This window comes from Procambarus clarkii, chromosome 53 (assembly GCF_040958095.1).
Source record: "Procambarus clarkii isolate CNS0578487 chromosome 53, FALCON_Pclarkii_2.0, whole genome shotgun sequence".
NCBI classification, from domain to species: Eukaryota; Metazoa; Arthropoda; class Malacostraca; order Decapoda; family Cambaridae; genus Procambarus; species Procambarus clarkii.
Genome location: NC_091202.1, coordinates 21,055,382 through 21,079,212, shown reverse-complemented (window position 1 = coordinate 21,079,212; position 23,831 = coordinate 21,055,382). Strand labels below are relative to the sequence as shown.

General features: G+C 45.8%; 3 protein-coding genes across 3 annotated transcripts; 2 read left to right on the top strand and 1 right to left on the bottom strand.

Annotated features, from left to right (window-relative positions):
• Positions 1-1,905: 1,905 nt before the first annotated feature.
• LOC123767215 (mucin-2-like) lies at positions 1,906-5,928 on the bottom strand. Its single transcript, XM_069304914.1, has 2 exons — positions 5,858-5,928; positions 1,906-4,048 (listed from the first exon to the last, which is right to left on the bottom strand). Exons 1-2 carry the CDS (start codon positions 5,926-5,928, stop codon positions 1,906-1,908), a joined length of 2,214 nt encoding a protein of 737 aa, XP_069161015.1.
• Positions 5,929-12,432: 6,504 nt separating this feature from the next.
• Positions 12,433-13,743, top strand: LOC138352425 (cilia- and flagella-associated protein 251-like). Its single transcript, XM_069304913.1, has 2 exons — positions 12,433-12,781; positions 12,881-13,743. Exons 1-2 carry the CDS (start codon positions 12,433-12,435, stop codon positions 13,741-13,743), a joined length of 1,212 nt encoding a protein of 403 aa, XP_069161014.1.
• Positions 13,744-17,509: 3,766 nt separating this feature from the next.
• LOC138352424 (uncharacterized) lies at positions 17,510-18,601 on the top strand. The gene has a single exon (XM_069304912.1). The coding sequence runs from the start codon at positions 17,510-17,512 to the stop codon at positions 18,599-18,601; it is 1,092 nt and encodes a 363-aa protein (XP_069161013.1).
• Positions 18,602-23,831: the final 5,230 nt, after the last annotated feature.

Genomic DNA, 23,831 nt, shown 5'->3' with positions numbered 1-23,831 from the left:
TCAGATGAGTCACAGAGATGTTAGGAAGTTTTCTTTTAGCGTGAGAGTAGTGGGAAAATGGAATGCACTTCAGGAACAGGTTGTGGAAGCAAATACTATTCATAATTTTAAAACCAGGTATGATAGGGAAATGGGACAGGAGTCATTGCTGTAAACAACCGATGCTCGAAAGGCGGGATCCAAGAGTCAATGCTCGATCCTGCAGACACAACTAGGTGAGTACAACTAGGTGAGTACACAATCTTCCAACCTTTGCTGAAATGCTGAAGAGCCCAGATGCTATGTGCACAGTCAAGGAAGCTGTAATGAAAGCAGCAACCTCACAGGAGGCAGCTAGACGCACAAGCCAGCTAGTGGAAAGGAAGAGAGCTGTAGTAGTGGTAGGTGTGAAGGAACAAGAGTGTTCCACAAAGGAGGAATGGAGGACTAAAGACAAAGTTGCAGTAGCAGGGATATTAAAGGAGATAGGAATGGAAGGGGCTGAACGATACACGGAACAGTTTTTCGGGATTGGCCAGTACAACAGAGAGAAAAAGTGATTGATCAAGGTAGTATTAAAGAGTGATGTCATCAAAGAGGACATCCTAGTAAAGAAGTGCAAACTGAGGTATGCAAGGAACTAAAAAAAAGGCATATGTTCTGAGGGGCATGACCAGGGACGAGATAGTATGGGCAGCAGATGCAAGGAAAAGGCGCAAGGAGAGGGAAGGGAGCCAGGGAACCTCAGCCTCCAACCCAGCAATCCCAGAGGGGAGTGGGGAACCCCAATTCAGCAACTCGGGAACCCCAGATGGGAATGCAACACCCCAGCTCACCACCCAATAGGGCCCGCCCTAACCCCCAGCACAAACCCTTTCCTGCCCCTGCACAATGCCCACCATATCACCCAAAATCCTCCCTCTCCCCTATACAATTCTCAGAGAAATTGAAAGGGGTAGACAAGATAAACTGTTTAACACGGGCGGTACGCGAACAAGGGGACACAGGTGGAAACTGAGTACCCAAATGAGCCACAGAGACGTTAGAAAGAACTTTTTCAGTGTCAGGGTAGTTAACAGGCGGAATGCATTAGGCAGTGATGTCGTGGAGGCTGACTCCATACACAGTTTTAGGTGTAGATATGAAACAGCTCAGTAGGCTCAGGAAAGGCTACTGGGCTTTTACCAGTTCATTGACAGTTGAGAAGCGGGACCAAAGAGGCAAAGCTCAACCCTCGCAAGCACAACTAGGTGAGTACACACACACACACACACACACACACACACACACACACACACACACACACACACACACACGGCGGGATCCAAGAGTCAATGCTCGATCCTGCAAGCACAAATAGGTGAGTACACACACACACACACACACACACACACACACAAACCCAAACCTACACAAATGGAATGGAATTAATAATGGAATGCATTAGACAGTGATGTTATGGAGGGAGTCCCCATACAACTAGGTTCAGTATGGGGGATACTAAAATCTGTAAAGTAGAAAGTGAACTATGATTTTAAGAAATGGGAAGTTCAAGACTTGGAAGACGACGTACCGGGATATACTCACCAACTGTGCTGGCAGGAGGGTAAAGTTAATTGGCAAGCTTTCTGCTTAAGGTTGTCTACTCTGCAATGACACATTGCGCAATCTACTCTACAATCTACTTTCTACAATCCTACCTTACAATGGTAGTATTGTAGAGAGAGCTTTGGGGGAATGGGGGGGGGGAAGAGGTAAACTTTAGATAATAATGGAACAAAAAAAAGTACTTGGACACAAAATGGGACTGTTAGATGACCAAATAAAGACTGTGAACGAGGGATATTATAAAGCAGAAATAAAGCTGATGGAAATAGAGTGAGGGGGGGGGAAGCAACTGCAAGATTGGAGAGAAGAATAACTAGCTTAAGATTCACTCGTAGCCGGTGTAGGGTTCAGGGGAGAAATAAGCCTAGCCCCCGGAACAGAGGTAGGAGTAGCCACCGGAACAGAGGTAAGGGTAGCCACCGGTACAGAGGTAGGGGTAGCCACCGGAACAGAGGTAGGGGTAGCCACCGGAACAGAGGTAGGGGTAGCCACCGGAACAGAGGTAGGGGTAGCCACCGGAACAGAGGTAGGGGTAGCCACCGGAACAGAGGTAGGGGTAGCCACCGGAACAGAGGTAGGGGTAGTCACCGGAACAGAGGTAGGGGTAGCCACCGGAACAGAGGTAGGGGTAGCCACCGGAACAGAGGTAGGGGTAGCCACCGGAACAGAGGTAGGGGTAGCCACCGGAACAGAGGTAGGGGTAGCCACCGGAACAGAGGTTGGGGTAGCGACCGGAACAGAGGTTGGGGTAGTCACCGGAACAGAGGTAGGAGTAGCCACCGGAACAGAGGTAGGGGTAGCCACCGGAACAGAGGTAGGGGTAGTCCCCGGAACAGAGGTAGGAGTAGCTACCGGAACAGAGGTTGGGGTAGCCACCGGAACAGAGGTAGGGGTAGCCACCGGAACAGAGGTTGGGGTACCCACCGGAACAGAGGTAGGGGTAGCCACCGGAACAGAGGTAGGGGTAGCCACCGGAACAGAGGTAGGGGTAGTCACCGGAACAGAGGTAGGGGTAGCCACCGGAACAGAGGTAGGGGTAGCCACCGCAACAGAGGTAGGGGTAGCCACCGCAACAGAGGTAGGGGTAGCCACCGGAACAGAGGTAGGGGTAGCCACCGCAACAGAGGTAGGGGTAGCCACCGCAACAGAGGTAGGGGTAGCCACCGCAACAGAGGTAGGGGTAGCCACCGCAACAGAGGTAGGGGTAGCCACCGCAACAGAGGTAGGGGTAGCCACCGCAACAGAGGTAGGGGTAGCCACCGCAACAGAGGTAGGGGTAGCCACCGAAACAGAGGTAGGGGTAGCCACCGGAACAGAGGTAGGGGTAGTCACCGGAACAGAGGTAGGGGTAGTCACCGGAACAGAGGTAGGGGTAGCCACCGAAACAGAGGTAGGGGTAGCCACCGGAACAGAGGTAGGGGTAGCCACCGCAACAGAGGTAGGGGTAGCCACCGAAACAGAGGGAGGGGTAGCCACCGCAACAGAGGTAGGGGTAGCCACCGCAACAGAGGTAGGGGTAGCCACCGGAACAGAGGTAGGGGTAGGCACCGCAACAGAGGTAGGGGTAGCCACCGAAACAGAGGTAGGGGTAGCCACCGCAACAGAGGTAGGGGTAGCCACCGCAACAGAGGTAGGGGTAGCCACCGGAACAGAGGTAGGGGTAGCCACCGCAACAGAGGTAGGGGTAGCCACCGCAACAGAGGTAGGGGTAGCCACCGGAACAGAGGTAGGGGTAGCCACCGAAACAGAGGGAGGGGTAGCCACCGCAACAGAGGTAGGGGTAGCCACCGCAACAGAGGTAGGGGTAGCCACCGGAACAGAGGTAGGGGTAGGCACCGCAACAGAGGTAGGGGTAGCCACCGAAACAGAGGTAGGGGTAGCCACCGCAACAGAGGTAGGGGTAGCCACCGCAACAGAGGTAGGGGTAGCCACCGGAACAGAGGTAGGGGTAGCCACCGCAACAGAGGTAGGGGTAGCCACCGCAACAGAGGTAGGGGTAGCCACCGCAACAGAGGTAGGGGTAGCCACCGGAACAGAGGTAGGGGTAGCCACCGAAACAGAGGTAGGGGTAGCCACCGGAACAGAGGTAGGGGTAGTCACCGGAACAGAGGTAGGGGTAGCCACCGGAACAGAGGTAGGGGTAGCCACCGGAACAGAGGTAGGGGTAGCCACCGGAACAGAGGTAGGGGTAGTCACCGGAACAGAGGTAGGGGTAGCCACCGGAACAGAGGTAGGGGTAGCCACCGAAACAGAGGTAGGGGTAGCCACCGGAACAGAGGTAGGGGTAGCCACCGGAACAGAGGTAGGGGTAGCCACCGGAACAGAGGTAGGGGTAGCCACCGGAACAGAGGTAGGGGTAGCCACCGGAACAGAGGTAGGGGTAGCCACCGGAACAGAGGTAGGGGTAGCCACTGGGAAAGCCAGCAAGCTGGAGAGGGATGGAGAAGCGAGACTGCAACAGCTAGAGGACAAATTGGAAATTTTACAAAACCTCTCTCAAATATGTGAAAATGAAGTGAACAATATGGCAATTAGAAACAAGAACGAGAAAGCAAGGGGCGCAATAAATCAGAATAATGAGAGGTGATGACAAGGAAATACAGAAGATACAAACAATAGTAATACAGGGATTAGTCAAGGAACACGTGCCTTCAAAACATGAGAGGATACAATATGAAAGACTAGGGCCGGGAGAGATCATGAGCTGTTTGAAAGTTGGAAGACAGCTAATGTAGTCCCAATATACAAGAAAGGGTGACAGCCAAGAGGCACTGAACTACTGGCCAGTTTCTCTAACTTGTATACCATGCAAGATCGTCAGTAATGGCCTCGTAGAGCATCTGGAGGGAAATAGCTTTGTAACACACTACCAGCATAGGTTCAGAGATGGTAAATCGTGCCTCGCAGGTTTAATAGAATTCTATGACCAGGCGACAAAAATTAGGCAAGAAAGAGACGGCTGGGCAGACTGCATTTTCTTAGACTGTTAGAAAGCCTTTTACACCGTACCCCAAAAGAGGCTTTTACATGCAGGACTAAAAGGTGACGAGCTCCAGTGGATGAGGGAGGATCTAAGCAACAGGAAACAGAGAGTAACTGTGTGTATAGACATCAGAGCGTCAAGAAGTCACCAGCGGAGTCCCATAGGGATCTGTACATGGACCCATCCTATTTCTAATATATGTAAACGATCTTCTTGAAGATATAGACTAATTCCTCATAAAGCTTGCTAATGGAAAAATAATGAGAAAAATTAAAACAGGGGAAGACAGAGACTATAGGACAACCTGTACAAACTGGAGGAATGGTCTAGAAAATGGTTTGGAAAGTGTAACGTATTGAAATTAGGTGAAGGAAGCACAGGATACTATCTCGGAGGTGAAACCCTGCAAGAGACAAATAGAAAAAAAGCTCAGGGAATGTATTCACACCGAACCTGTCGCCAGAAGACCAAATCAAAAGGATATCTTCAGCGGCATATGCTAGATTGGCAAATATAAGAACTGCCTTTAGAAACTTGTGCAAGAATTTGTTCAGGACCTTGTATACCACATATGTCAGACGAATCCTGAAATAGGCCGCTTCAGCCTGGAGTCCATACCTAGTTAAACTCAAGACAAAGTAAGAGAAGATTCAGAGATATGCCTCCAGATTAGTCCCAGAACTTAAAGGAATGAGCTACCAGGAAAGACTACGAGAGCTAAACCTCACGTCCCTAAAAGACAGACGAGTAAGGGTACATGATCACCACCAACAAAATTCTCAGTGGAATTCATAGGGTGGTGAAAGATAAACTATTTAGCCCAGGTGGAACACGAGCAAGGGGACACAGGTCGAAGCTGAGTATCCAAATGATCCACAGGCTCATTTGGATACCCAGGTCCAATAGGCTCAGGAACCTGTACAACAGTTGGTTGACAGTTGAGAGGCGGGACCAAAGAGCCAGAGCTCAACCCCCACAAGCACAATTAGGTGAGTACACACACACACACACAGCCACTTTGGCCAAACGAAACCATCGACAACATCACTTTTCATCACGACACAGCACCGAGGCAGCCGTCACCGATGCTCCACTCATTGTCATTCACTCGTGCTTCTTCCTCGCTGTGTGCCCAACCACTTGGGGTGGACGGTAGAACGACGGTCTCCTTTCATACAGGTCGGCATTCAATTCCCGACCCTCCAAGTGGTTGGGCACCATTCCATCCTTCAGTCCCATCCCAAATTCTTACCTTGATTCCTTTCAATGCTATATTGTCTTAATTACTTGACACTTTCTCCTGATGGTTCTCTATCCTGAGATCGTGGCTCAGAGGGTTGTTCCCAGGGTTGTGGCATCATGTCGTGGCTCAGAGGGTTGTTCCCAGGGTTGTGGCATCATGTCGTGGCTCAGGGGGTTGTTCCCAGGGTTGTGGCATCATGTCGTGGCTCAGAGGGTTGTTCCCAGGGTTGTGGCATCATGTCGTGGCTCAGAGGGTTGTTCCCAGGGTTGTGGCATCATGTCGTGGCTCAGAGGGTTGTTCCTAGGGTTGTGGCATCATGTCGTGGCTCAGAGGGTTGTTCCCAGGGTTGTGGCATCATGTCGTGGCTCAGAGGGTTGTTGCCAGGGTTGTGGCATCATGTCGTGGCTCAGAGGGTTGTTCCCAGGGTTGTGGCATCATGTCGTGGCTCAGAGGGTTGTTCCCAGGGTTGTGGCATCATGTCGTGGCTCAGGGGGTTGTTCCCAGGGTTGTGGCATCATGTCAGGGCTCAGAGGGTTGTTCCCAGGGTTGTGGCATCATGTCGTGGCTCAGAGGGTTGTTCCCAGGGTTGTGGCATCATGTCGTGGCTCAGAGGGTTGTTCCCAGGGTTGTGGCATCATGTCAGGGCTCAGTGGGTTGTGGGAGCGGTGAGAGCCAATTTGTGCTGCACACCGATGCAGTCACGGTCCCGAGGACGGGCCACACGTCGCGGCCAGGCATTATTAAACAAAAATATTAAGATAGCCAAAGAAATTGGGAGAATTTCCCAACGACTCCAGATTGCAATAGGCTGCGCTGCAGGCACCTCTCCGACCTGCACCAGGAAGTCCTTCAGACCCCTCACCAGCCGGAGAGTCTGCTGGTGCCGCAGGAATGTGCCCACGAAGGGCACACTATCCCAGAAAGGCTCCAGCTCCACGTCACCGTCGAGCAGCGATTCATCACAGCCAATCGCAGGCGGGAGGAGGTGGAGGAAGACGGCCAGCTGCCTCAGCAGGTGAAGGATGCTATATTAGTTCTTGTGCCACTCAAGAACCTGTAGCCGAAGGAGATGCAGGTGGGTATGTCTCTCCGCTTCCTGGCTTGTCATCCACACTTGCACCATCCCTACCATCACCAACCCAGTCATCAACATCAATAAATTAATAATCTTACTCATTTTGAATCAGAAACTTTTGAATAAATATATTAATACTCACAAATATAGAAATAATTATATATACCATGAAGGGTAAACTTATGCAAATAAAGTCAATATCACAGATGGATAAAATATAGCGAGGTTGGCAGTGTTTCATAGTTGGGCTGGAAGTGTTGATGCACGGCCCAAGTGCTTTGTTTAACTTGGACATGACCACCACCTACAAAGTCAAGGAAAATTCTTATTACTGCAATGTGAAATATCTTTATTCTTAGGGATGTCTGTATCTCTTTTTCTATTCACCGTAGAAGGGCAGTCGCCTGGGTCTGGGTAAAGAGTCAGACAGAGACTGGACGACGTAGACCCTCTTGGGCCTATGGTGACGGGAAGGGGAAGGGCAGGGAAGGTGGTGAAGGGCTGATTAGGAGGTGATGGGTTGGAAAGGTGTTGAGGGGTAGAGAAGGTGGTGATGAGTAGGGAAGGTGAAGGGTAATGAAGGTGGTGAAGGAAAGGGAATGTTAAGGGAATGGTAGGTGGTGATGGGTGGGGAAGCATGTGAAGGGTAGGAAAGGTGGAGAATGGGAGGGAAAGTTTTGAAGGGCAGATATGGAGTGACGTGTAGGGATGGGAAGGTTGTGAAGGGTACGGAAGGTGGTGAAGGATAGGGAAGGTGGTGAACGATAGGGACGGTGGGGAAGCGTAAGGAAGGAGGTGAAGGGTAGTGAAGGGTAGAGATGGTGGTGAAGGGTGGGGAAGGCGTGAGGGTAGGGAAGATAGTGAAGGGCAAGGAAAGTGGTGAAGGGTAGGGAAGGGGGTGAAGGGTAGGGAATGTGGAGAAGGGTAGGGAATGTAATGAAGGGTAGGGAACGTAGAGAAGTGTAGGGAAGGTGGTGATGGGTAGGGAAGGTGGTTAAGGGTAGGGAATGTGGAGAAGTATAGGGAATGTGGTGAAGGGTAGGGAATGTGGTGAAGGGTAGGGAATGTGGTGAAGGGTAGGGAAGGTGGTGAAGGGTAGGGAAGGTGGTGAAGGGTAGGGAAGGTGGTGAAGGGTAGGGAAGGTGGTGAAGGGTAGGGAAGGTGGTGAAGGGTAGGGAAGGTGGTGAAGGGTAGGGAAGGTGGTGAAGGGTAGGGAAGGTGGTGAAGGGTAGGGAAGGTGGTGAAGGGTAGGGAAGGTGGTGAAGGGTAGGGAAGGTGGTGAAGGGTAGGGAAGGTGGTGAAGGGTAGGGAATGTGGTGAAGGGTAGGGAATGTGGTGAAGGGTAGGGAATGTGGTGAAGGGTAGGGAAGGTGGTGAAGGGTAGGGAAGGTGGTGAAGGGTAGGGAAGGTGGTGAATAGTAAGGAATGTGGAGAAGGGTAGGGAATGTGGTGAAGGGTAGGGAAGGTGGTGAAGGGTAGGGAAGGTGGTGAAGGGTAGGGAAGGTGGTGAAGGGTAGGGAAGGTGGTGAAGGGTAGGGAAGGTGGTGAAGGGTAGGGAAGGTGGTGAAGGGTAGGGAAGGTGGTGAAGGGTAGGGAAGGTGGTGAAATGTAGGGAAGGTTGTGAAGGGTAGAGAATGTGGTGAAGGGTTGGGAATGCGGAGAAGTGTTTGGAAGGTAGTGAAGGGTAGGGAAGGTGGTGAAGGGTAGGGAAGGTGGTGAAGGGTAGGGAAGGTGGTGAAGGGTAGGGAAGGTGGTGAATAGTAAGGAATGTGGAGAAGGGGAGGGAAGATGGTGAAGGGTAGGGAAGGTGGTGAAAGGTAGGGAAGGTTGTGAAGGTTAGAGAATGTGGTGAAGGGTAGGGAATGTGGAGAAGGGTAGGGAAGGTGGTGAAGGGTTGGGAAGGTGGTAAAGGGTAGGGAAGGTGGTGAAGGGTAGGGAAGGTGGTGAAGGGTAGGGAAGGTGGTGAAGGGTTGGGAAGGTGGTGAAGGGTAGGGAGGGTGGTGAAGGGTAGGGAGGGTGGTGAAGGGTAGGGAAGGTGGTGAAGGGTAGGGAAGGTGGTGAAGGGTAGGGAAGGTGGTGAAGGGTAGGGAAGGTGGTGAAGGGTAGGGAAGGTGGTGAAGGGTAGGGAAGGTGGTGAAGGGTAGGGAAGGTGGTGAAGGGTAGGGAAGGTGGTGAAGGGTAGGGAAGGTGGTGAAGGGTAGGGAAGGTGGTGAAGGGTAGGGAAGGTGGTGAAGGGTAGGGAAGGTGGTGAAGGGTAGGGACAGACAAGATGTAACCAGACAAGGATAAAGTTACACAATCAAGGAAGATGTATTAAATAATTTCTCCTCTAAATGTTAAGTGAATTTTTTGTAATAATAAATAATTCCTAAACATTAGATATTAAATTAAATTCCTCCGAGTATTCGTGTTCCGTACACAATAATACACATTCAGTAAGAGCGTAGCAGAGCGCCGCCACATTCTCAGGTCGGGGCGGCGTCAGCTGACTCCCTCACCACCAGAGACAATTGAAGAACTACAGTTGTTCCAGTTAGGCCTCACTAATATATTAATTGATGAAAATTTTATCATATTTTAATAATTCAGCATGTTAATTCTCTTAATTAATTCGATTTATAAATAATCATAATTTAGTGGCCTCAATTTATAAACAATGTAATTCTCTCTGTGACTCAGGAGTCGGGGAGGAAGAGAGGGTCTCGACGCCATTACCGGCTTATATACCACAGGTCAGCAGAGCTGGCGCGTTGGTTCCTAACACAAATTCCCTTCATATGGCTGCCGAAAATCTGCATATCTTCGTGCTGGTCAGTTGTGGCTGTTCTCCGCCTCACAGTAGACAAGTTACCTAACACTCTGACCTGTGATTTGGCCATTTGAAGGTGTTTGAGTTGTGTTAGGGAGCGAGAGCGGTCACGGAGGGTCAGAACACCAACATGCTTGCGGGGGTTGAGCTTTGGCTCTTTGGTCCCGCCTCTCAACCGTCAATCAACTGGTGTACAGGTTCCTGAGCTTATGGGCTCTATCATATCTACATTTGAAACTGTGTATGGAGTCAGCCTCCACCACATCACTGCCTAATGCATTCCATTTATTAACTACTCTGACACTGAAAAAATTCTTTCTAACGTCTCTGTGACTCATCTGGGTACTAAGCTTCCACCTGTGTGTGTGTGGGCGGGGGGAGAGGGGGGGGTGCACTCACTTAATTGTACTCGTGTACTTTTTCATTCGGGATCGAGCTTTAGCTCTTGGACCCTGATTTTCTAGCAGCCGGTTGTCTCATGCAATGATTCAATGCCATGCTTGCGCGAGCGTGTGTGTGTGTGTGTGTATGTGTGTTTACATGTATTAAATGTATCTAGGTTGTACCCGCTGTTAATCAGTTAAACTAACAGGGTGCTGATATGTGTTCAATCTAATATTAACCAGACTTGAATATTGAGATGAAATGAGATATGATAGCAGCATACAAGATACTCTGAGTGATTGACAAGATAAAATAAAGACTGTCTCCGGGTAAATCTGATGTAAAGATGAGGATGCTGCATAAGACATGTGATACCAGGAAGACCTGCCCGGCGCTGGTGAGTGAGCGTTCGATCCTCTATGCCCCTTTAGTTGAGAACATATAGGTGAGCACACACACGTCAGGGGGAAATTTCAATATAATTGGGAATGGTGCAAGCGTTGCCATGGTGACGGGGGAGGCTGGGAGCCACTACATTATCCATATCAACACCGGAATGAAAACGGAAAAACAAATAACAACGGAAACGTGGATGAAAACGGGAAAATTGGAACGAAAACAGGAAGGAGAGCAAGCAGCAAGAGAGAGAGACCAACGTAAATAACAGAACTAAACGCTAACAGTAACAACAACATACAACAAGCCGACATAGATTAAGCAGACCGACAACAAGAGAATAAACGGGAACGAGAACTGGAATGGGATCATGGGAAGGGAATGGGTTCCTAAATGGGAATGGTTAGAATAAAATCAGAAAGAGAGATGGGAATGCTATAGAGGACGGGGGGGGGGGGGGCGGCGGAGACGAGGACCCGGGTCCACGGCTTTCATGGGTTAAATTAGTGGGTAATGGAGGATGACAGGAGGATAGCTGGTCCAGTTGATGGGAGGAGGAGGAGGGGGAGGAGGAGGGGAGAGAGAGAGAGAGAGAGAGAGAGAGAGAGAGAGAGAGAGAGAGAGAGAGAGAGAGAGAGAGAGAGAGAGAGAGAGAGAGAGAGAGAGAGAGAGAGACAGAGAGACAGAGAGACAGGGGGGGGGGAAATATCAAGTAGTAGCAATAAGGGAAGAGAATTTACAAAAAAAAAAATTATAAATCCACATTCTCAGAAAAATTAAAGAAGAAAGTCGGCGAAAGCTGAACTCAATAAAGCAAAGCAGAGACTCAGAAGTACCAAAAATAATGACATTAAATGTAAAGAATAATGTAAATAATAAAAAATAATATTTATTAAACAAAAAAAAATTGTATTATTCAAAATTTTGTATAATTATATTAATTCCAATCCACCAATAATTATTATCAAACCTGTCATGTTTTCCCTCCCACTGACTCGTTCCTATAGACACCTGTATCCATCCTATGTACACCTGTTACACGAAAATAATTTTGGGGCAATGAGGGGACTCGAACCAGCGACCTGGTGATTCCCACACACCTACCTAAACCCACTCAGCCACGACGGTACAAAATGTTTTATCCACACTGATATATTACACGCTATTATTGGAATTTATTTCTAAACACCTGTTATATATCCTGGTACTGCCATTATACCTCCTCCTGCTGCTGTTATACCTCATTCTCCTCCTAACATAGCCTCATCTTTATTTCTCCTGTTCCAGCTCCTCCTATACAGTGAAAAGAAGAGAAGCTGAGAGTAACAGATGGACCAATGCTGAGCTCAACTCCAGGGCTAATATTTTACCTAATCAAGTAATAATTGTCATAATAATACAATTATATTCATAATAATATAATAATTGTCATAATAATATAATAATTGTCTTAAAATGTAATAGTTTTCATCATAATATCATTATATTCGCAATCATGAGAGCATGTTTCTAATCAAGTGATCGGATTCCAAGTTCTGTACTTCTCTTTATCATGGGATCATATTCTTATCACTGACCTCATGTTCCTTATTAATGTTCCTTTCCTACTCATGTTGTCATATTACAAGAAATGTAAATATGTTCTTAGTCAAGTAATCACGTTCCAATCATTGTAATCATGTTCTCAATCACGTAATCACGTTCCAATCATGCAATGATGTTCTCAATCACGTAATCACGTTCCAATCATGCAATGATGTTCTCAATCACTTAATCACGTTCCAATCATGCAATGATGTTCTCAATCACGTAATCACGTTCCAATCATGCAATGATGTTCTCAATCACGTAATCATGTTCCCAATCGTGTAATCATGTTTCAATCGTGCAATCATGTCATTTGGTTCCTGGCCATGTAATTAGGTTCCCAATCATATATAATCCTTTTTCCAATCATGATATTTTCCGGTACATGTACTACTCCTAATTCATATAAACGATCTTCCTTGGGAAGCGAACTGGAACGTGGGGATGTTCGTAGTGAACACACAGCTAACGAGGAAGGTGAACCAGGTGAACACACAGCTAACGAGGAAGGTGAACCAGGTGAACACACAGCTAACGAGGAAGGTGAACCAGGTGAACACACAGCTAACGAGGAGGGAGAACCAGGTGAACACAGAGCTAACGAGGAGGGAGAACCAGGTGAACACAGAGCTAACGAGGAAGGTGAACCAGGTGAACACAGAGCTAACGAGGAAGGTGAACCAGGTGAACATAGAGCTAACGAGGAGGGTGAACCAGGTGAACACAGAGCTAACGAGGAGGGAGAACCAGGTGAACACAGAGCTAACGAGGAAGGTGAACCAGGTTAACACAGAGCTAACGAGGAAGGTGAACCAGGTGAACACAGAGCTAACGAGGAGGGTGAACCAGGTGAACACAGAGCTAACGAGGAGGGTGAACCAGGTGAACACACAGCTAACGAGGAAGGTGAACCAGGTGAACACAGAGCTAACGAGGAGGGTGAACCAGGTGAACACAGAGCTAACGAGGAGGGTGAACCAGGTGAACACAGAGCTAACGAGGAGGGTGAACCAGGTGAACACACAGCTAACGAGGAAGGTGAACCAGGTGAACACACAGCTAACGAGGAAGGTGAACCAGGTGAACACACAGCTAACGAGGAGGGAGAACCAGGTGAACACAGAGCTAACGAGGAGGGAGAACCAGGTGAACACAGAGCTAACGAGGAAGGTGAACCAGGTGAACACAGAGCTAACGAGGAAGGTGAACCAGGTGAACATAGAGCTAACGAGGAGGGTGAACCAGGTGAACACAGAGCTAACGAGGAGGGTGAACCAGGTGAACACACAGCTAACGAGGAAGGTGAACCAGGTGAACACAGAGCTAACGAGGAGGGTGAACCAGGTGAACACAGAGCTAACGAGGAGGGTGAACCAGGTGAACACACAGCTAACGAGGAAGGTGAACCAGGTGAACACACAGCTAACGAGGAAGGTGAACCAGGTGAACACAGAGCTAACGAGGAGGGTGAACCAGGTGAACATAGAGCTAACGAGGAAGGTGAACCAGGTGAACACACAGCTAACGAGGAAGGTGAACCAGGTGAACACAGAGCTAACGAGGAGGGTGAACCAGGTGAACACACAGCTAACGAGGAAGGTGAACCAGGTGAACACAGAGCTAACGAGGAGGGTGAACCAGGTGAACACAGAGCTAACGAGGAGGGTGAACCAGGTTAACACAGAGCTAACGAGGAGGGTGAACCAGGTGAACACACAGCTAACGAGGAAGGTGAACCAGGTGAACATAGAGCTAACGAGGAGGGTGAACCAGGTGAACACAGAGCTAACGAGGAGGGTGAACCAGGTGAACATAGAGCTAACGAGGAGGGTGAACCAGGTGAACACAGAGCTAACGAGGAGGGTGAACCAGGTGAACATAGAGCTAACGAGGAGGGTGAACCAGGTGAACACACAGCTAACGAGGAAGGTGAACCAGGTGAACACAGAGCTAACGAGGAGGGAGAACCAGGTGAACATAGAGCTAACGAGGAGGGTGAACCAGGTGAACACAGAGCTAACGAGGAAGGTGAACCAGGTGAACATAGAGCTAACGAGGAGGGTGAACCAGGTGAACACAGAGCTAACGAGGAGGGTGAACCAGGTTAACACACAGCTAACGAGGAGGGTGAACCAGGTGAACACAGAGCTAACGAGGAGGGAGAACCAGGTGAACACACAGCTAACGAGGAGGGTGAACCAGGTGAACACACAGCTAACGAGGAGGGTGAACCAGGTGAACACACAGCTAACGAGGAGGGTGAACCAACGATGAACCAGGGCCGTGGTGCTGGTAGACCTCACATTATGCACGAGACATCAGATGGCAGTTAGAGTTCGACCCCAACAAGTGTAAGGCAATGAAAATGGATAGAAATGATGGCACACCAGAATGAAAAGAGCAACACATCTAGAGTAACTGGAAAGAGAAAATGAGTTGGGAGTAGACAGATTTCCAGCACTAATTCCAGAGACTCATATGAAAATTGAAAGATCTTCAGGAATTTTAAAGGCGTATATATAATCACCGTTTAAAAAAAAGGTATACTCGATATCTTTCAAGATAATGTTCTCAACGTATGTGAGACCATTAACGGAATATGCAGCATCGGCATGGAGTTCCTACCTCGTAATGTACAAAATGAAACTTGAAAATGTACAAAGATTTGCAACACAAGAAATATCTTGCATAGACGTCTTATGCAACGAGGGGAAGGGAAGAGAACTCTCAGGAGAAACCGCCAAGCCATCACAACTACTGCTACATCTACTACTAATATGACTAACATCACTTCTTCTCTGCCTGTTCTTCTTTTCACTTTCTTCATTTTCCTTCTCCAAGTCCTGGTCCTTAACTACCTTGTTGTACTCCTTAACAACTGTCAGCTTCCCATCTGTTTTTAATCTTTCTTCTCCTGTACCTCCTACTCCTTCTCCTTTTCTTCCACCACTCCCTCCTACTCCTTCTTCTGGACGATCGCCAGCCTCTCACTGTAGCTGTAGTTAACAAGGCGGACTTAACCCGTCCCCTTTATACCTATTCCAGCCTCTAAATCCTCCCAACTTTTTAATGGGGTCGTCGTCACTTGAATGGGATAATCCCCGTTTTAATGGTGGCATTATTTTTGTTTAAGAGCCTACCTTCCCCCTAATGGTTCAGTCCCTGTTTAACAGCGTCATCACTAAACAATGGTACCATCATTTATTTGTTGACGTCACAAGTCTTCGTCTAATGGTTCCATGTTCATTAATGACACAATGAGTTGGAGAGAAACCATTTACTATGTTACTTAGTTCGTTGCTAGTGATGCCCATTAGTAATGGTTGGCATCTTTCCTTACCCATGCCACCATTCTTAACTATTGGCCCTCTTCCATGCTATTGGCACCATTACCCCTTACTCACTAATGACATCCTACTCCTTTCCTTTCTAATGGCATCGTTCCTTACTATTGGTACCCTAGTTTCTATGTCAATGGCTACCTGTCTTCCTTTTGGCACCATTCGTGTCTATTGGTATCTCTCCAATAGACATGAATTGGTATGTAGTATTGTGGTTCAGTCATCTCTAATGACACTATCCCCTTATATTACACTTTTCATTTATAATTACACTATCCACCTATACTCCTCAACTCCTTTCTAATGAAACAATCTTAATAACATATCAAAATTCAAAAAATCAAAATCTAATTCTCTAATTCAAAATCAGACAAATTCAGCTTAAAAGTTCCATGTAGTTCCACTATATAACTTTCATAAACAGCTGCGTTTGTTTCAGGAATGTTTATGCTGGACTAAACAATTAAACACCAGGCTTTAAAGAAACATTTGAGTCCCATAATTATTTTTTAAACATATTTTGCTTTCTCAATTATTTATAATTGGCCCTTCCCCTTACTTTACATTTGAGTGGCCACATCAGCTCGCTCCATTATCCTTTGACTCTTTCACATGCGTATTTAACCAAAAGATGTATCTCATGTTCTTAAACTTTACCTGAAGATATTCCAGACAGGAACGAAAACGATGTAGAAAATAACTCCTTCAAAGAATTACTTGAGTTTCTTAACCATGAATTTTGGTAACATGATTGCTCGTCTTAATATTCATAATAAGAAAATAGTTAAAAGCATATGCTATTGATGAGTCACAATAACGTGGCTGAAGAATGTTGACCAGACCACACACTAGAAGGTGAAGGGACGACGACGTTTCGGTCCGTCCTGGACCGAGATATTCAATCAAGCCACAATCGACTTGAGAATGGTCCAAGACGGACCGAAACGTCGTCGTCCCTTCAGCTTCTAGTGTTCAATAAATCCCTGAACTATATGTTTAACTGATCTCTAACCCTGTCCATGGAGGACAGAAGAAAATGTATATATGTTGGTTAGCATTGTAAATGTGTGGCCACGTCTGTGGTAGAAAATAATAATAAAAAAAAAAACTTCTAGTGTGTGGTCTGGTCAGCATAGAAGCATAGAAAGTTAACACCATAATATCAACACCACCAGCAGTGCGGTCATATTTAACCACATAGGTCTATATCAATTCATATATTTTAGTAACACTCTTTCTGGTAGACACATATAATTGAATGTGATAGAAAGAATGAGATCAATGTTGGTGTTGTTATAGATTCAGCTACTCGGATCAAGTTCCAAGTAGCACGGGCTATGGTGAGCCCGTAACTTACCTGGCACAGGAGCGGGGCAAGAAGCACGGGCTATGGTTATCCTCGTGGACGGGAGATGTCTCCCAGTGAGATCAATGACTTTATCAGCATATATAGCTAAGGATGAGGTGAGGGTGAAGCATCTCACGTATGGGCCAATAGGTCATAACAGCATCTTATTACATCTTACCATCTCCTATGTTGCTGTGATTGATGTGGCAGTAAATTACCCATTTCGTCGAGCTGTGATAGATGGCATAGTGCAAATTTGGTGTTAGTTGTTGATAGATAACTTGTTTTGCTTGATGTATAATGTCTCGCCAATGTCCAGTCTTCTATTCTCGCTGTATTTGTCGATTATACTGGTATTGTGTGTCAGGACATCTCTGGATATATATTGACTCTACGTCCCTTGATAGGACCGTGTTGTTTGTGCTTTGTCAAGCTATTTTGAGGAGATGTTGTTGTTCTCTTGTTAATATATTGAGTTCCTTGGGGCTGACGGTCCCCAAGTGAGCAAGTGAAGGCAGCAAAGACGTTCGTCTCTTTCAAGGAGTTTGGTGTCGGGAGAGTACTTGATGAGGATGTTTGCAGTATTCTTGCTCCTATAGCATATTATTAGTTCAATCTTCTGGCAGGTGTCAGTAGGGGTCAGATTTCTATCCGTAATGTTTTTCAGGACCTTCTCTTCCTTTTTGTGGGCCGTAGAGATGTAGTAGAATATTATATTAGGGACAGATGATGTACTATTGTTGTATCTTAAGCAGTATGGTGTCTCACCTTCCCTTGGATGACCTCTTCGACATGTCCTTTAGAGTAACCATTATTGATCAGGACCTGCTTTACCCTACTATTATTGATCAGGACCTGCCTTACTGTACCATTATTGATCAGGACCTGCCTTACTGTACCATTATTGATCAGGACCTGCCTTACTGTACCATTATTGATCAGGACCTGCCTTACTGTACCATTATTGATCAGGACCTGCCTTACTGTACCATTATTGATCAGGACCTGCCTTACTGTACCATTATTAATCAGGACCTGCCTTACCCTACCATTATTGATCAGGACCTGCCTTACTGTACCATTATTGATCAGGACCTGCCTTACTGTACCATTATTGATCAGGACCTGCCTTACTGTACCATTATTGATCAGGACCTGCCTTACTGTACCATTATTGATCAGGACCTGCCTTACTGTACCATTATTGATCAGGACCTGCCTTACTGTACCATTATTAATCAGGACCTGCCTTACCCTACCATTATTGATCAGGACCTGACTTACCCTACCATTATTGATCAGGACCTGCCTTACTCTACCATTATTGATCAGGACCTGCCTTACTGTACCATTATTGATCAGGACCTGCCTTACTGTACCATTATTGATCAGGACCTGCCTTACTGTACCATTATTGATCAGGACCTGCCTTACTCTGCCATTATTGATCAGGACCTGCCTTACTGTACCATTATTGATCAGGACCTGCCTTACTGTACCATTATTGATCAGGACCTGCCTTACTGTACCATTATTGATCAGGACCTGCCTTACTCTGCCATTATTGATCAGGACCTGCCTTACTGTGCCATTATTGATCAGGACCTGCCTTACACTGCCATTATTGATCAGGACCTGCCTTACTGTACCATTATTGATCAGGACCTGCCTTACTGTACCATTATTGATCAGGACCTGCCTTACTGTACCATTATTGATCAGGACCTGCCTTACTCTGCCATTATTGATCAGGACCTGCCCTACCCTACCATTAGGGTAAGGCAGGGCGCGGGTGACGAGGCACAACACTTCCTCTGCACCTATCATGGGCTCTCACTGCTAGCATAAAGGAACAGTCCTTTGTTCCCTTAGTGTTGATCGCAGTGTGAAAAACTAACGCAGTGTCTGGGATGCTCTCGGACGCAGGTTCGAATCCTCGTCACGGCCCTTGTTATTTATTTATTTAATTTATTTATATATATACAAGAAGGTACATTGGGTTTGTGAGAATACATTGGATAGTACAATAGTACAGTATTTACATTCTTGTAAAGCCACTAGTACGCGCAGCGTTTCGGGCAGGTCCTTAATCTAGCAGAAAATTTTAAGTAGGTAATTTCAATCAGAATTGATAAATGATAAAGATACATTACAAGAGAAAAATGAGATGAGAGAGATAAGTAAGTATATTAAGGCACATTGTTATATTAAAGCTCTGATTGATTACATTGACAGCTTGATTAGTAAGCTAATTGTGAATTTGTTCATTTGATACATCATGCTATTGTGATTTCTGTGGGTTCTAACCATTCTTTTCCGAGACTGTTACATCTCAAAAGGGAATTCCAGGCTTCATTGCTTTTGAGCAAGTCGTGGAGAAGTGGTGTAAGGCATGTACTTGGGAGGACCCCAGTGTGCAGGTTCGAATCCTCCTCCTGTGGATTTTCTAGTCTACCAAGGTAGTGGCTTTTACCTAACTATGCTTCTTAACTATGTCCTTAACAGAGAGTTTAGGTTCCTAATGTTTTAGAAATGTCTCTCATTTACGTATTATTTATTTGCTTGTCTCATAGTGGCCTGCTTCTCTGTTAATGACTCTCCTTTGGTCCTCATTGTCCAGAGACAAGTACAAAACTCTTAAACCAACTGACACACTAACCAACTCGATAGATTTTTATCTCTCGCTCCTAACGATGCAACTGGCTGAGCACCCAGGTGTCCAATTACTGTTCGTCCTCTACAATAGAGGTGGGGGGGGGGGGTAAGGGGGCTATGAGAATGAGAATGTCTGAATTCTTGAGCAATTCACTTAATACTTTCAAATTAAACATTCAAATTAAATCTGAAGGCTTGTATGTTTATTTCATTTCCTGTGCGCTGGAGTACAAAGCCACAACAACAATCATTGCTGGAGTACATAGCCACAACAACAATCATTGCTGGAGTACATAGCAATAACAACAATCATTGCTGGAGTACATAGCAATAACAACAATCATTGCTGGAGTACATAGCAATAACAACAATCATTGCTGGAGTACATAGCAATAACAACAATCATTGCTGGAGTACATAGCAATAACAACAATCATTGCTGGAGTACATAGCAATAACAACAATCATTGCTGGAGTACAAAGCCACAACAACAATCATTCCTGGAGTACAAAGCCACAACAACAATCATTGCTGAAGTACATAGCAATAACAACAATCATTGCTGGAGTACATAGCAATAACAACAATCATTGCTGGAGTACAAAGCCACAACAACAATCATTCCTGGAGTACAAAGCCACAACAACAATCATTGCTGGAGTACAAAGCCACAACAACAATCGTTGCTGGAGTACAAAGCCACAACAACAATCATTGCTGGAGTACAAAGCCACAACAACAATCATTGCTGGAGTATAAAGCCACAACAACAATCATTGCTGGAGTATAAAGCCACAACAACAATCATTGCTGGAGTACAAAGCCACAACAACAATCATTGCTGGAGTATAAAGCCACAACAACAATCATTGCTGGAGTATAAAGCCACAACAACAATCATTGCTGGAGTATAAAGCCACAACAACAATCATTGCTGGAGTACAAAGCCACAACAACAATCATTGCTGGAGTACAAAGCCACAATAACAATCATTACTGGAGTACAAAGCCACAACAACAATCATTGCTGGAGTACCTAGCAATAACAACAATCATTGCTGGAGTACATAGCAATAACAACAATCATTGCTGGAGTACATAGGCATAACAATCATTGCTGGAGTACATAGCCACAACAACAATCATTGCTGGAGTACATAGCTATAACAACAATCATTGCTGGAGTACATAGCCACAACAACAATCATTGCTGGAATACAAAGCCACAACAACAATCATTGCTGGAGTACAAAGCCACAACAACAATCATTGCTGGAGTACATAGCAATAACAACAATCATTGCTGGAGTACAAAGCCACAACAATCATTGCTGGAGTACATAGCAATAACAACAATCATTGCTGGAGTACAAAGCCACAACAACAATCATTGCTGGAGTACATAGCAATAACAACAATCATTGCTGGAGTACAAAGCACAACAAATATCATTGCTGGAGTACATAGCAATAACAACAATCATTGCTGGAGTACAAAGCCACAACAATCATTGCTGGAGTACAAAGCCACAACAACAATCATTGCTGGAGTACAAAGCCACAACAACAATCATTGCTGGAGTACAAATCCACAACAACAATCATTGCTGGAGTACATAGCAATAACAACAATCATTGCTGGAGTACAAAGCCACAACAACAATCATTGCTGGAGTACAAAGCCACAACACCAATCATTGCTGGAGTACATAGCAATAACAATCATTGCTGGAGTACAAAGCCACAACAATCATTGCTGGAGTACATAGCAATAACAACAATCATTGCTGGAGTACAAAGCCACAACAACAATCATTGTTGGAGTACATAGCAATAACAACAATCATTGCTGGAGTACAAAGCCACAACAACAATCATTGCTGGAGTACAAAGCCACAACAACAATCATTGCTGGAGTACATAGCAATAACAACAATCATTGCTGGAGTACAAAGCCACAATAACAATCATTGCTGAAGTACAAAGCCACAACAACAATCATTGCTGGAGTACCAGGCCACAACAACAATCATTGCTGGAGTACAAAGCCACAACAACAATCATTGCTGGAGTACAAAGCCACAACAACAATCATTGCTGGAGTACATAGCCACAACAACAATCATTGCTGGAGTACAAAGCCACAACAACAATCATTGCTGGAGTACAAAGCCACAACAACAATCATTGCTGGAGTACCAGGCCACAACAACAATCATTGCTGGAGTACAAAGCCACAACAACAATCATTGCTGGAGTACAAAACCACACCAACAATCATTGCTGGAGTACAAAACCACACCAACAATCATTGCTGGAGTACAAAGCCACACCAACAATCATTGCTGGAGTACATAGCCACAACAACAATCATTGCTGGAATACAAAGCCACAACAACAATCATTGCTGGAGTACAAAGCCACAACAACAATCATTGCTGGAGTACATAGCAATAACAACAATCATTGCTGGAGTACAAAGCCACAACAATCATTGCTGGAGTGCATAGCAATAACAACAATCATTGCTGGAGTACAAAGCCACAACAACAATCATTGCTGGAGTACAAAGCCACAACAACAATCATTGCTGGAGTACAAAGCCACAACAACAATCATTGCTGGAGTACAAAGCCACAACAACAATCATTGCTGGAGTACAAAGCCACAACAATCATTGCTGGAGTACAAAGCCACAACAACAATCATTGCTGGAGTACCAGGCCACAACAACAATCATTGCTGGAGTACATAGCAATAACAACAATCATTGCTGGAGTACAAAGCCACAACAACAATCATTGCTGGAGTACAAAGCCACAACAACAATCATTGCTGGAGTACAAAACCACACCAACAATCATTGCTGGAGTACAAAGCCACACCAACAATCATTGCTGGAGTACATAGCCACAACAATCATTGCTGGAATACAAAGCCACAACAACAATCATTGCTGGAGTACAAAGCCACAACAACAATCATTGCTGGAGTACATAGCAATAACAACAATCATTGCTGGAGTACAAAGCCACAACAATCATTGCTGGAGTACAAAGCCACAACAACAATCATTGCTGGAGTACATAGCAATAACAACAATCATTGCTGGAGCACAAAGCCACAACAACAATCATTGCTGGAGTACATAGCAATAACAACAATCATTGCTGGAGTACAAAGCCACAACAATCATTGCTGGAGTGCATAGCAATAACAACAATCATTGCTGGAGTACAAAGCCACAACAACAATCATTGCTGGAGTACAAAGCCACAACAACAATCATTGCTGGAGTACAAAGCCACAACAACAATCATTGCTGGAGTACAAAGCCACAACAACAATCATTGCTGGAGTACAAAGCCACAACAACAATCATTGCTGGAGTACATAGCAATAACAACAATCATTGCTGGAGTACAAAGCCACAACAACAATCATTGCTGGAGTACATAGCAATAACAACAATCATTGCTGGAGTACAAAGCCACAACAACAATCATTGCTGGAGTACAAAGCCACAACAACAATCATTGCTGGAGTACATATCAACAACAACAATCATTGCTGGAGTACAAAGCCACAACAACAATCATTGCTGGAGTACAAAGCCACAACAACAATCATTGCTGGAGTACAAAGCCACAACAACAATCATTGCTGGAGTACATAGCCACAACAACAATCATTGCTGGAGTACAAAGCCACAACAATCATTGCTGGAGTACATAGCAATAACAACAATCATTGCTGGAGTACAAAGCCACAACAACAATCATTGCTGGAGTACATAGCAATAACAACAATCATTGCTGGAGTACAAAGCCACAACAATCATTGCTGGAGTACAAAGACACAACAATCATTGCTGGAGTACAAAGCCACAACAATCATTGCTGGAGTACAAAGCCACAACAATCATTGCTGGAGTACAAAGCCACAACAATCATTGCTGGAGTACAAAGCCACAACAATCATTGCTGGAGTACAAAGCCACAACAATCATTGCTGGAGTACATAGCCACAACAACAATCACTGCTGGAGTACAGTTGAGACACTGAGGGACCGACCAGCCTCCTTGTAGGGTTTCATCTCGCCCGCGTTCAGATGCTCAGCCCACGCTCCATGGAACAAGTAACTCCCTGAGACATCAGATACTTGTATTACTGGCCCAAAATACAGCATGGCGCTGTATGCTAGACCAACATAACCTGCACACTTACTCTCCACGGCGTCAAGTATATATGACTCTCCTCTTCAAAATAAATATTTGCAGGGAATTATTACGATACGCTCTATCGTCTCTGCTGAGACATGATCCCAGACTACAAGATACCGGAGAGGCGTTATTATGTATACACGAGGCTCTCAGGCGAGGACCTGATGACGTCTTGCCTCAACTTACGTGAGGTAAGGTAA